The following is a 14,558-nucleotide window of genomic DNA, read 5'->3' on the forward strand; positions in this document are numbered from 1 at the left end:
ACTGGTCAAACTGGTTGGCAGTAGGACCTTTCTCTAGTTCTATGACCTTGTCTAGAGCTTGATGCAGGTGTAAACAGGGGGTCATATGAAATGATTAAGTGATGACAGAAGCCAAGTTTAGTCTTTTCAATGGATGTAAGAAAGGGTTGCCAAGAAGTGAGCAGACTCATAGGCCAAGTGCCCTGGGAACCTGTGGGAGCCCCCAGCAAGCTCAGGCAGAGAAAGCCATGACTTCACAGCACTCAGTGAAGGAGGGAGACTGGGGAATTTCCTTCTTGAGGAGACTCCAATAGCAGAGAGAGCAACGACAGGGAAGCCAGGAGACCCAAGGTCTAGTCTCAGTCGGACACCAACTAGCAGCTGCCGTGAGCAGGTCACTTAACCTTTCTGAGATTCAGGTTGCCCCTCTGTAAAAGGCGGGGGTTACATTAGTTCAGGGGTGGCCAGTGGGTGGCCCACGCACCCTCACCGCTCTCGAGCCTTCGGTAGAGGCCACTATTCCATCACTTCACTCTTTAGGTATTTTTCTACAGCGTTCTAGGCAGGCACTTCCAATTAGAGTTGGTCCACAAGCTGAAATCTACTTATCCTCCCCCCACCTGATGATTGCTGAAGTCCTTCCTAGCTCCTGAATGGAGGGTTCCAACTCTGCAAGGAAGAGAGGACCAGCTTTCTGATTTAGCAATAGCTCCGTCAAAAAAAGGAAAATGGAAATTTAGGGTCATAAGTTCATACACTCCTCCTCCCCACCTGAGGCCGAGGAGGGTCTTCCCAGGGTCACGCTGTCCTTTCTTCTGTGCCAGAGATTTTTGTATCTGAGCTTCGCCCTCTGTCAGCTCGCCCAGCGTGACACTGTCCCAGACCGTAGCTCCTTTTTATCTAAAATAGCCCACACTTTAAAACTAATTGGGCATCAAGGAACCTACAAAGAGAGGAATTATCTCAGGTCAGTGAAAATCAAAAGTCAGAAGAGGTGGCATCTAAGGATTCCATTCGCCACTCACCAAAGCTAACCAGATTCACGGTTCTCACCCCTGTCAGGAGAGCGATCACACAGACAGCACCTGGATGGGGACAGCATCAGGAATTCAAGTGGTTGCAACTGTGTTTTATTGAAAGAAGCAGTGAAGTGGTTAACATAGGCCCCATCTCACAACCCTCTCCTCACCCCCCAAGCCACGCAGGGGCAAGCCTCAGGCCAGGGGCGCACGTGTGTGTGTGTGTGTGTGTGTGTGTGTGTGTGTGTTGGATAAGAGTCCTAATTAACTTGAGTGACTGCCCTCAAGCCAGGGAAGCATGTGCTTGTGTGTGTGTGTGCGTGGAGGAGGGGGGAAGGTAAGAGCCCTAACTAACTTGAGTTCTTGCCTGCAGGGCAAGGAAGCAAGAGGGGGAGAGGCGATGAAGTGGGGCATCTCTGGCTTCAGGTAGAGACCTACACAGAATTGTCAAAGTGGACTGGCACGTACGGGTCCCCCTCACAGGCCACGATGATGTGTTTCTCCTTCTGGCTGGTCTTGTAGGCACAGTTGGGGTACTTGGAGCTGCCCGTCTGGCGGCAGTCTGTGATGTGCATGGTGGAGTTGCTTTCATAGCAGTTAGTCCGCCCATTCTTGCAGAGGACGTTTTTCTGGGAGCAGACGGCCTTGACATCTTCCAGGGACTCGTGCACAAAGGTGTTCACCGGCTTGCACCGTCCCTGGGTCATTTTTCGGCGCATCATCATTTGGTTGCAGTAGTTGGGGTTGTTGCCTGGGGAGTTGCCGGAGTCCATGTGCTGCCGCTGGAACTTCATGGCCGGCGATTCCCTGCCCAGGGAAGGCTGGACCCACCCCAGCACCAGCAGCACCAAGACCAGCCATGGCAGCAGGACCAGGGACTTCGGAGCCATGGTGGTTTCACTTTCCTGGAGGAGCCTGCCCGAGAAAAGGGGGAGAGGAGGAATAACATCGCCTTAGAAAGAGAACCCCAGCTCCCACCTGTAGCCTCCCTGGCTTACAGTCTCTAGGTCAACCAGAAAGATGTCCCTCTTCCTGCGAGCTTTTCCAAGTAATGAGACAATCACACATACTCTTCTCCACAAACATTTGATTCCCACTCCCTACAGAGAGGCCGTCCTCCCCTCTGGGTGGTGACCCCAGAAATGACCTAAAATCCTAGCAGCCCTCTCTTTGAATACAGAAATATTTTTGATACGAAATACCTTTGAAACATAAAACACCTCTGTACCCAGCGCTCACATGGCTCATTAGAAGATGCTTTTGAATAAACCATTAAATAAATAATCCAAATTTTGAATATGCCAAATTGTATCCCTGAGATAACCACCAAGTATTCATCCAGGATCACGGCGGACAGAGCCCTGTTGTCCTACAACACAAGGGAAACTCAGCCCCAGTGTTTTACACTGGCACCATAAAGAGATGCCATTGTATTCCAAAGAGAGATGCTCTCCTCCCCCAACCTGAGGGCTGCTCCTTCTCCAGCCCCATGGGCTCTCTGCAGCCTATGTGCTCCATTCCTGACCTCAGCTCTGCCCCCTGCCCACGTCTGCCTGGCCCGATTCTCAGGCTAGCCTCACCCACCCTGGCTCGCCCCTCTCCAACCCTTAAGCAAAAACAGCTCCTGTGTGCCTCTTGGGCTGCTTACCTGGGTCTCTAGCTTGGTCTCTGAGAGAGAAAAGGCAGTTTCTGCAATCACTCTATCCCAGGGGAGTGGACCTTATACAGATTAAAAGGGGGCTTGGCTTCTAGGAGGAGACGGGTGGGAGGAGCATCTTGGTCTCGGTCCATAGGAAAACAAAGTCATGTGAGGAAGGGGTGGGGAATTGCCCAGGCCACCCTTTTTTCGGGGTTGCTGGGGAGAGTGAACCTTTGTCTATAAGAACCTTTCTTTCTATAAGCAGCAGAGAAAGCCACTATAGCACTGATGCTCGAACCCCAACCAAGTCCTTGTTATCTCTTTGCAAGCTATTTTCACCAAATAGCCCTTGGAGGTTAGCAAAATGCACATAACATGTGATCACGGGAAGGGGAGAGAAAGGGAGGTCCTCTCTTGCCCTGGGTGTCCTGGAGCTGCTTTGGCCAGAATTCCACATCTCCCACCAGCTCCTCTGCTGGGGGAGCAAGGAGAGGTGGCCAGCTGCCCCCAGCTGGAAGGCTTCCCGGATCTGGAGAAGAAGGGGCAGAGTACCTGAACACGGAGGAGTAGAAAGCAGCTTCGGCCACATCAACACTCCTGGGCTGTTGAAGGAGGGTGTGTGGCCATTCCTATCTATAGTGACCTCTCATCCCGTAGGCCAGAGTGGAGGAGAGGAACTAGGGATAAGCCAAAATGCAAAATCCCCTTTAGAGAAGAAATAGAGAACATCATATTTCTTAGCAGTAAAATTTCATCCTAGAAAGAGACGTGTATTTGCTGGAAGACAATTTTATTTTTATTTATTTATTTTTAAAGTATAGTTGATTTGCAGTATTGTGTTAGTTTTAGGTGTACAGCAAATTGATTCAGCCAGATAAAATGGAGGACAATTTTAATCCCTTTGGAGTGAGAATTATCAAAATATCTCTCCATGCTCTAGGTTTACACTATCTCAGTCCAAATTCTGGTTTAGCACCTTAAGCCCTGGGCAAGTTTCCTCATCTCTAAAATGGGGATGATAATAACATGTTCCTTTTATATTTGTTATTAAGACAAAATAAAATAAGATACAGAGGGTTTAGAACAGTGCTTAGAAAGCCAATGATGGTTCACGTGGGGTGGGGTTAAGATCTCCCACAAGGAGTCTGTTTAAATAATACTGGGTGATCTCGGATTTGCTTTCCACAGGAGGCGGAGTCAAGTAACTGCCTGGCAAAACTTTTGTTTTGCTAAAATCCAGAGCTGAAAATAGCAGGCAGTTTCAAAGCCCTGGGGAGCAAAAGGGAGGGGGGAAGAGAGAGGAGAGGAAACTTGACGGGAACTTGACGAGAAGAACAGAATTCTTTAAGGGGAAGTTTTAAAGTTGTTTTGCCACATGAAATCCAAGAAATTTTTGGTAAAGTCAGCATTATTTTCTAGTGTGTATAAATTTGGAAGTGGAAGTGGGGTCAAGGAGAACGTGGTGAGGCATGAGCTTTTAGTTTCATGTTTTTGTAGTTTACCTACCACCCAGGTTTTCTTTGCCTCTTAGTCTTTGGATCATACTCATACCATCTTGAGTGGTGTTAGAAGGAAAAATTTTCCTCTACCCATTTATGTTCTTCTCCGGAGGCCTGTGAATTAACTGACAAAAGACAGATTAACAGAAGAATTGACCAAGTTTATTCATCTGCATATGGAGGAGCACAAAAGAAGTAGTTCCCTGAACAGCAAGGGATAAAGGTTTATACATCAACTTAATTGGGGGGGGGGGGGCAAATAGGGACTCTTAAGGAAATAAATGGGTTTTTTTAAAGGAAAGATAAATGAGCTTTTGGGGGAATAAATGGGACATAAAATAATTTGTGATAATGTTTGTCTTTGCAAGTGTGAGTAGTGTGTCTTCTTCCAGGCTGTAAAACTCCCCTAAGGGGATTTATAGCAGCTTTACTCTCAGAAGACTCTGCCTTTATTCAGATGAGGGAAGCTCCAAAAAAGCCTCTTTCTGCATCTGCTGGGTTTCAAATATCTTCAGTTTAAAACAACCTTCATATTAACTCTGCAGATCTGAGACGGTATCCACAGTAACAAATTTAGAATTTGTTCATTTATTCATTCAACAGTGGGAATACAGAAATTAAGTTACAGGGCCTGCCCTAAAGGTACCTGATAGGATAGTTTGTATTCATCAGGTGAGTCCCACCAAGGTGTTGGGCATGGCTGCATGAAAACAGTCATTCATTTGGCACCTTTCCAGTGCCAGAAGAATTTCAGGGAGTTGGTCCAACAAGAAGATTTCAGAGTCACAGTTCAAATATGAATAAGTTTTCTGTAACCCAAATAAGTTTCCTCAATAGCCTACCCCAGAGCATCCCAAACTATAAGAAGTCATTTTGCCTGTTTGTGCATGGCAATCTGGACAAACCCATGGAGTTGTTTTTGTTTGTTTGTTTGGGCTGTGCCGTGTGGCTTGGGGGATCCCAGTTCCCCAAGCTCACACCTGGGCCTCCCCGCAGTGAAAGCGTCAAGTCCTAACCACTGAACTGCCAGGGAATTCCCACCCTTGGGGTTTTAATTCAACTTCATGGAAACAATCAAAAACCCATCCTTGCTATAGCCTTACCCTTGGCCTTCTTGCCTTAGGGCAAGAGCTACAGTTGCAAAAGTTGATGCTTCTGCTAAACTAGCTCTAGGCTCCCTGCTTGATTCATGGTTCCTCATGCAGTAAGACATTACTACTGACAGAGAACACACAACACTTTCCAGCCAGTCCACTGACTCCTTGTAAGATTCTATTACTCTCTCCGTCTCACGTACTGTTCACCACGGAAGCACCCTGAATCCTGCCATTCTCCTGCTGCTACCAGAAGAAGGGGAGCCTCATGATCATCTTACGTTGGTAGGGAACTTTCTGTATCTCACTCAGATTTATTATAGACTCCTATTGAGAGCCCTGACCTAATTTTATTTGTTGATGGATCATACCTCAAAACTGAAACTGGAGGTTATCAAGCAGTATATACTATCACTAACCTAAACTCTTCAAAATAGAGCTTGTCAACTAGCCAAAGGCCAGCGATTAAACATACAGATAGCAGGTATGCTTTTGGAGTAGTATATGATTTGGGGATGCTTTAGAAACAAGCACCAAAATGGACAACAAGTTAAGGAAATTTTAGATGCATTCCTACTTCCTAGAGAGTAGTTATTCTAAAGATTGAGGCCCACATTAAAAGAGATGATATGGAAGGTAAAGGATTGCTCTAGCAGATCATTATGCCAAAGAAGCTGCTTTAACCAAGATCATGATTTTATCTAAACCCTCAAAGAATAAATCTCTGGAAGGATTCAACAAGGTTCTAATAAAATATCAAAATTTAGCCCCTGATTTTTGAAAAAGAAGAATGAAAAAATTCTGGTTGTACTCTTCACTTAAATAATCCCTGATGTTCTCAAGACAGCTGCTTGGTGACTTTCATAGCTAGAGAGGAGAAGTCAATACCTGGCTTCAAAGCTTCAAAGGACAGGCTGACTCTTGTTAAGAGGTTAATGCAGCTGGTGACTTTAAGTTGAAGCCAGTGCTCATTCCCATTCTGAAAATCCTAAGGCCTTTAAGAATTATGCTAAATCTACTCTGCCTGTGCTCTATAAATGGAGCAACAAACCCTGTTGTAAGCACATTGGCTTACAACATGGTTTACTAAATATTTTAAGTCCACTGTTGAGGTCAACTTCTCAGAAAAGAAGATTCCTTTCAAAATATTACTGGTCTTTGACAATGTACCTGGTCACCCAAGAGCTCTAATGGAGATGTACAATGAGACTCATGTTGTTTTCATGCCTGCTAACACAACATCCATTCTGCAGCCTATGGATCAAGGAGTAATTTTTAATTTCAAGTCTCATTATTCAAGAAATACATTTTGTAAGGCTATAACTGCCATAGATAGTGATTCCTCTGATGGATCCGGGCAAAGTAAATTGAAAACCTTCTGGAAGTGAGTCACCATTCTAGGTGCCATTAAGAACATTTATGATTCATGGAAAGAGGTCAAAATATCAAATTAATTGGAGTTTGGAAGTTGATTCCAATCTTCATGGATGACTTTAGGGGAATCAAGACTTCAGTGGAGGAAGTCACTGCAGATGTGGTGGAAATAGCAAAATAACTAAGGCAGGAGATAGATGGGCCCCAGGCTAAGCAGCTGAAATCTGTCCCCTGTGGACAGATACTCCAAGATAAAGATAATGGCAGGAACAAGGAGGAGCTGAGTCCTGCCCAGATAAGAGATAAAGAGACCACATATTTCTCATTCTTGAGGTCAAGGAGACCTTCCCAACTATGCATGTGCAGAAAGGCTCCTCAGGGGCCAAAAAGGAAGGGGGCACCACCCCATAATAGGTGTTGTCAACCTTCCCACAGTCCTCTTCGCTGGAATCCATCTTGGCTAAGAGATGCGTGCACACACAGGGGAGACTCTGAGTTATAACAAATACAGACTCAGAGCCAGGCAAAGCTAGATGATTGGTCAGAGGGAACCTGGAAGAAATGCCCCATATAAGTGATTCAAGCTACCACTAGGGCACGACTCTCTCTCTGAGCCCGCCCCTGTGTGTCTATTCACTAGTAATTTCTTTTTCCCCTTCTAATAAACACTTTACTTGTTTCACTACTTTCTGTCTCTTTGTTGAAATTCATTTCTACAAAGCAGACAAGCCAGGGCCTCATCACTAGCCACTGACCCTCGTGGTCTAATGGTTAGGATTCAGTGCTCTCACTGCTGTGGTCTGGCTTCCATCTCTGGTGAGGGAACTGAGATCTTGCTGCTGCCGGCTGAGGCCACTTGAGAGCAGAACCAGAATTAGAAGTAGAGCCTGAAGATGTAATTTAATTGTTGCAGTCTCATGAGAAAACTTTAACAAATGAGGAGTTACTTCTGATGGGTGAGCAAAGGAAGTGGTTTCTTGAGATGGAATCTACTCCTGGTGAAGGTACTGTGAAGATTATTGAAATGACAACAAAGGATGTAGACTATGACATAAACTTAGTTGATAAAGTAGCAGTTTGAGAGGATTGACTCCAATTTTGAAAGAAGTTCTACTGTGGGTAAAGTGCTATCAAACAGCATTGCATGCTAGAGAAACTGTTCGTAAAAGGACGAGTTAACTGATGCAGCAGACTTCACTGTTGTCTTATTTTAACAAACTGCCACAGCCACCCCAACTTCAGCAACCACCACCCTAATCAGCTATCAACATCAAGGCAAGGCACTCCACCAGCAAGAAGATTATGACTTGCTAAAGGCTCAAATGATGGTTAGCATCTTTTAGCAATAAAGTATTTTTATTAATGTATATACAATTTTTTAGAAATAATGCCTCACACACTTAGTAGACTACAGTATAGTGTAAACATAACTCTTACATGCACTGGGAAACAAAAAAAATTCATGTGACTGGGTTTATTGCAATGTTCACTTTATTGCAGTAATCTGGAACCAAAGCCATAATATCTTCAAGATATGCCTGTATACATTTTTTTGTTTGTTTGCTTCATCTACTTTTTAAATTTGGTTTTAGAATAAGAGTTTGCTAAAAATTTTTTCTCTTAAATATAGCCAATTCAAAGGATCCATCATCTGGCCATCAGTGAATAGGATCTTATATTCATCTCAAATAGCGACTCAAACCAATAAGTCTTTCCATGGCTTACCAAAGACATGAGTCATCTCAAAAAAGAGTATGCAGCCTTCACAAGATCCAGAAAGTTCACACCTAGTGTTAGTCTAAGAAAGTAAAAGCCTTCATTGTTATAGGCGGTAAGAATGGTGTAGTGAAAATGGTGTCTCCAGTTTCCCAGGAGAACGTGGGATGCCTCCAGTTACAGACCCGCTAATCTGTGACACCAGGTAGGTGTTACTGGAATGGAATTTTTTGAACACTGAAAAAGCAACAAAAATTGAGATGACAAAGGCCCCTTAGGAACTGAGACTCCTTCTGACAAATTACCCTGAGAGCTGGTTATTAGACTGGCCACCAAGTTGCACCTGGGTAAGTGCACCCTCTGGATAGCGGAGACCAAAGTGAATATTCTCGTTGGTTACAAAGCCAAGCTATCAGGATATAGAATAAGACAAAAGGAAAAACCTCATCTTGTCTTTACATAGGGGACCCATGGCAAAGTTTGCCCAAACAGATGCCATTCTGGTGAGAACCATTAACTCACCAGTCTGTGAGGCCAGCTTGAACAGCAGGCTTATAGGGTCTACGCCTCTGTTCTGCCCCATGGGTTTTCCTCCTTATGACAAATGACAAAGACAAAGAAATACAGTGACCATCTCTGAGAGGAAAAGGAGCAATACCAGAGTCACTAAGTCCAGGAAACTAATTCTGAAAATACTTTTTCCTTCTAATTTAAATTTAGAAAGAGAGAAAAGGGACTCACAAATTTCCCTTCCACTGAATCCTGCCGGCAGATATCCAGGAGGCTGATGTGCTAAGAAAGCTCACCTTCTGCCAGCCTATCAGATGTCCCAGGATCTCTCAGCTGCAGCAGCCTTGGGGGAAAGAGGGGTCCAGGCAGCATCATGCTAACTATGCCAACTGTTAGGGATGTCAGGGATGGGGACATCCTTAACAGGAGGGGAAAAACAAATTTAATTTGTATATACAGAGGTCTCATAGAAGTGGGACCTAAGAAGTGTCCAAGGCAGGTAGCTTTTATACTTTTTAGACAAAGAAACAATAAATTGCTGAGGAATTGTCAGAGCAAAGAAACTTAGTCTTGGGTGCTTAATCGGTGAAGAACCTAAACAGAGTTTGGGGTTGGGGTAGTAAATTAGTAAAGAAATAACAAGGTTAGTTTATACAGCCTTCTTGGCCCTGATTTCCTTAACTCTGGTGATAAGGGTGTCTCTTTCTACCTCCTAGTACAGAGAGGGTACCTTTCACAAGGGAGATTTATTTACTGCTTTCAGGGAGACAAAGGGCAGGATCAGAGTGTCCTTTTTGCACTGGCTGTTTCTTAAGTAAATTTAATTCAAAATACTCAGTATGCCACTTCCGCCTATTTTGCACCGGCCTGCCCTGAGCCCTAACAGGGTCACCTATTATGCGTCAACAACACAATTCTGGAAAAATTATAAAGGTGGGACATGGCCATGAACCAAAGCCTCAAGAACCTCTTGGATACCTTTAGACACTTACCTAGCTTCCAACCTCCATGGAATTTAAATATGTTTTAGTTACTGTATATCAACTTTCAGGATGAGTTGTAGCATTTCTTTGCCAAAGAGCTACAGCCTTTACAGTCACTAAAAAGCTGCTGATTTAGTGTCTTCCACCTGGGGCATCCCAACTTTTATATCAAGTGATTGAGGCACAAGCTTTATGGTAGCCATTATAAAAGAACTCTCTATAGCGTTACTTCTTACTCAAAAACTGCAGGCAATTAAAGCAAACAAACAAATAACAACAGCAAAAAAAAAAAACAAAACCCTCAAAAAAACAAAGGAAAGCTGTCCTTTCCACTCACAATCCTCTGGAAATGCTGAAAGGACTCATTGCATCCTTAAATTAAAATTAGCAATATTGTTGGATGGACCTAGAGATTGTCATACTGAGTGAAATAAGTCAGACAGCAAAAGACAAATATCGTATGATATCGCTTATATGTGGAATCTAAAAAAGGGTACAGGGACTTCCCTGGTGGTCCAGTGGTTAAGAATTCGCCTTCCAATGCAGGAAACACGGGTTTGATCCCTGGTCAGGGAACTAAGATCCCACATGCCACGGGGCAACTAAGCCCTCGGGCCACCCACGTGTCTCAACTAGAGAGCCTGTGTGCGGCAAACTACAGAGCCCATGCTCTCTGCAGCTTGTGCGCCCCAACTAGAGAGAAGCCCGCGCGGCGCAACGAAAGATCCCCCATGTCACAACAAGACATGATGCAGCCAAAAAAAAAAAAGAACTTATTTACAAAACAGTAACAGTCTTACAGACTTAGAATACAAACTTATGGTTATCAGGGAGTAAGGTGGGGGACGGATAAATTGGAAGATTGGGATGACATATACACACTACTCTATACAAAATAGATAACTAATAAGGACCTACTGTATAACACAGGGAACTCTACTCAATATTCTGTAATGGCCTATATGGGAAAAGAATCTAAAAAAGAGTGGATATGTATAACTGATTCACTTTGCTGTACACCTGAAACTAACACAACATTGTAAATCAGTTCTACTTCAATAAAAAAAATTTTTTTTTAAATAAATAAAATCAACAATATTGGGAATTCCCTGGCGATCCAGGGGTTAGGATTCAGCGCTTTCACTGTGGTGGAACTTGTTCAATCCCTGACTGGGGAACTGACATCCCGCAAGCAGTGTGGTGCAGCCATAACCAAAAAAAATTAGCAATATTTTCAGAAACGCTTGAGCTCTCTTGTCACAGCTGCTCCCACCCACCATGCTATGGCTCTACAGGCCACTCTCTCAGGAATACATAGGTTATCCCCCTATGAATTGATAACTGGGAGGCACGTGCATTTGGAATTTCACCTCCAATTCTAGACTCATCCCGACCACACACAGACAAGACAAAATACTGCGAGGGACTCATGTGCTATACCCAGCCCTATCACCAACAGGTTAAGGCCATCCCCCCCACAACATCTTTCTAAACAATTTCTTCATTATTGTCAGCCAGAGGATTTTATCTATTGGAAGAGACATCAGAGAAAAACTGTTCTTGAACCTCATTGGAAGGGACCTTATCAAAATACTGTTAACAACAAAATACAGCAGTAAAACTCCAGGAAATCAATCATTGGGTTCATAGTTTACAACTGAAGAAGCAATTCAGAATTCCATGTAATTGGAAGGCTATTTCAATACAAGATCTCAAACTGAGGATTCTCAGAGATCCTTCAGAAAACACTGATCTTCAGAAGCAGAGAGCTAGCCTAAGACCTGTGGAACAAGCAGATGATCACAGATAGTGGACTGCTTCTATCCAAGATGTTGGACCAAAACTCCTATCCATTTCTTGTTTGTTTTTTTTAATCTGCTTGCTTATAATTCTTCTTCTTATTATTTTCTATAGACCTCTTGGTGTCATTCACCCATAATGAACCTTTTTCTCGTTTCTTCCCTCCTTATTACAGTTGTTAGGTCAGAACATACTCATTCTAAAAAGGTAAATATGTGACATGATGCATGTTAATTAATTCTATGGAAGGAATTCTTTCACAATGCGTGCGTATATCAAATTGTCACGTTGTAAACTTTAAATATCTTACAATTTTATTTGTCAATTATACCTCAATGAAGTTAAAAAGAAAAAAAAATACCCATTCTAATTCCATTTTTAGATTATCCCAAACCTTAGCCACTGTTCCCAATCTTACTAACTGCCGAATATACGAACCATCACCAGATCCCCATGATAAAACCCTCTGGGCAATTCTGATTTCATCAAATGAGACCACAGGCAATCACAGCCAATGGCATTTCTACCTGTACCTATATGGAAAATTGACTCCAAAGAAGTCAACCGATGATTTTGCTAGTGTCCCTCTCTCCAAGGGAAAAAAAAAATTTACAAAAATCTATTGTTCAGACCCCAGATAATTCTAAATTTGAACTCAGCAATCTTTGTAGGGTGATGAGCCAAATTCTTAGCACCTGAAAGAGACTAGTAGAGATCCAAACATGTAAGACCTTGGTTCCAACCTCATGTCATAAACAACTCTTTTTTCATTGGATCTCTTTGTATCTCTCCTGGATACTACTTCCTTTGCGATCAGGATGCCTGGTCTTGTTTGCCTCAGACTAACACCTCAGAAACATTAGGAATAGTATTCCAAGACTTGCCTGTAATTGACCCTAATTCCATAAATCACCAAGGCTGGAATTCCAACTTAGATATGAAGTCCAGATGAAGCCATTCTGGATTATTTAGGTGCACTGCTTGGAAGAATTACTGGCTCAATTTTTATTTGAATAATCAGAGCAGTGTTCCCATCAGTGGGAATCATACAAACAGAAAAGACTTTAAGAAACCTATTACTGGGGGGAAGGATAAATTAGGAGGTTGGCATTAACATATACACACTACCATATATAAAATAGATAATCAACCAGTACTTACTGCATAGCATTGGGAACTATACTCAATACTCTGTAATAACCTATATGGGAAAAGAATCTGAAAAAGAATAGATGTATGCATATGCATTAAAGGAATCACTTTGCTGTACACCTGAAACTAACACAACATTGTAAACCAACTATACTTTAATATAAAATAATATAAAATAAAAATTAAAAAAAAAGAAACTGGGAATTCCCTGGTGGTGCAGTGGTTAAGAATCCGTCTGCCAACGCAGGGGACACAGGTTCGAGCCCTGGTCCGGGAAGATCCCACATGCCGTGGAGCAGCTAAGCCCATGCACCACAACTACTGAACCTGCGCTCTAGAGCTCGTGAGCCACAACTCCTGAGCCCACGTGCCACAACTACTGAAGCCCGCGCACCTAGAGCCTGTACTCCACAACAAGAGAAGCCACCTCAGTGAGAAGCCCGCGCGCTGCAACGAAGAGTAGCCCCCGCTCGCCGCAACTAGGCAAAGCCCACGTGCAGCAACGAAGACCCAACACAGCCAAAAATAAATACATAAATAAATAAATTTATTTATTTAAAAAAAAAGAATCTGCCTGCCAATGCAGGGGACATGGGTTCGAGCCCTGGTCCAGGAAGATCCCACATGCTGTGGAGCAACTAAGCCCATGCGCCACAACTGCTGAGCCCACGTGCCACAGCTACTGAAGCCCACGTGCCTAGAGCCTGTGCTCCACAACAGCAGAAGCCACCGCGATGAGAATCCTGTGCACCACAACGAAGAGCAGCCCCCACTCACCGCAACTAGAGAAAGCCCACACACAGCAACGAAGACCCAACACAGCCAAAAATAAAAAAAATAAATAAATAAATTTTTTTAAAAAGAAACCTATTACTAACTCTGGCAGAAGTTGTTAATGATACCACCTCTGCCCTAGATGGAATACTGATGAGTCTCAACTCAGCAGCATGAGTAGTGATGGACAATCATATTGCTTTAGATTTCTTGTTGACTAGTCACAGTAATGCCTGTGCCAGTGCTCATACTTCTTGTTGTACTTGTCAATGAAATAGGCAAGTTTAACAGGCTATCCATTGCCTTAAAGGAGAAGCTATTTGGATGTCTAAGGTTAAGCTTCACGGCCTATGGGATTTGTTCTCTGGGCCTGGGTTGGCCAGCTGGGCTTTGTGGTTTCGAAGCACCTCAGAGAGACTATTGCTCTTGTTTTAGTGATAGTGGGCATTATGCTGGTCTGTTGCAGAATCTTAAATGCTTCTGTGCAGCCTCTCTCTCATCAGATGATCACCATGATGATACAACAGAAACATCAAGAAGATCTTGCAATACAGTTGACCATGAAGATAACTGAACTGTTTTTGAGCAATGAAGATCTGGAATTCTAGTTTTCCTTAAGTTGGTCAACCTTTTGGAAGTGAGAGAATGAACAAGAAGAGGGACTGAGACACCAAATATACAAACAGACAGCAGCCAGACTATAAATAAAGATAAACTTCTGACCCCAAATCTGTAGCAATAAATCCAGGAAGCCAACGCACTATACATAGCAAACCAGCCCAGGAAACCAAAAAACAACCCCAGTAGCAAAACAGGTTGGCTGTTTGCTGAAAACAGCTGTGACTTGATTAATAACTGAAATTTCCCTAATTTTTGTCCCCACTTCCCCAAATCAGGACCAACTGGAGAAAGCCAGATATGTGCCTCTAGCTGTAGGTTGTCCTGCTTCTAGTTAGCCCACCTCTAGCTCCATGCCAACAGCCTCCAATTAGGGCACATCTGAAAACTGCCCTTTTTTC

At 43.4% G+C, this 14,558-nt stretch overlaps 1 protein-coding gene across 1 annotated transcript; it reads right to left on the reverse strand.

The window, feature by feature from the left end:
* Positions 1-1,092: 1,092 nt before the first annotated feature.
* Positions 1,093-2,734, reverse strand: RNASE1 (ribonuclease A family member 1, pancreatic). Its single transcript, XM_007180493.2, has 2 exons — positions 2,647-2,734; positions 1,093-1,913 (listed from the first exon to the last, which is right to left on the reverse strand). The coding sequence occupies exon 2, from the start codon at positions 1,886-1,888 to the stop codon at positions 1,433-1,435; it is 456 nt and encodes a 151-aa protein (XP_007180555.1). The 5' UTR covers positions 1,889-1,913; positions 2,647-2,734; the 3' UTR covers positions 1,093-1,432.
* Positions 2,735-14,558: the final 11,824 nt, after the last annotated feature.

This window comes from Balaenoptera acutorostrata, chromosome 3 (assembly GCF_949987535.1).
Source record: "Balaenoptera acutorostrata chromosome 3, mBalAcu1.1, whole genome shotgun sequence".
Classification (NCBI taxonomy): Eukaryota; Metazoa; Chordata; class Mammalia; order Artiodactyla; family Balaenopteridae; genus Balaenoptera; species Balaenoptera acutorostrata.

What these genes read in the sequence shown, in the direction of transcription:
- RNASE1 (XM_007180493.2), bottom strand. Translation starts at nt 1,888, where the DNA reads ATGGCTCCGAAGTCCCTGGTCCTGCTGCCATGGCTGGTCTTGGTGCTG.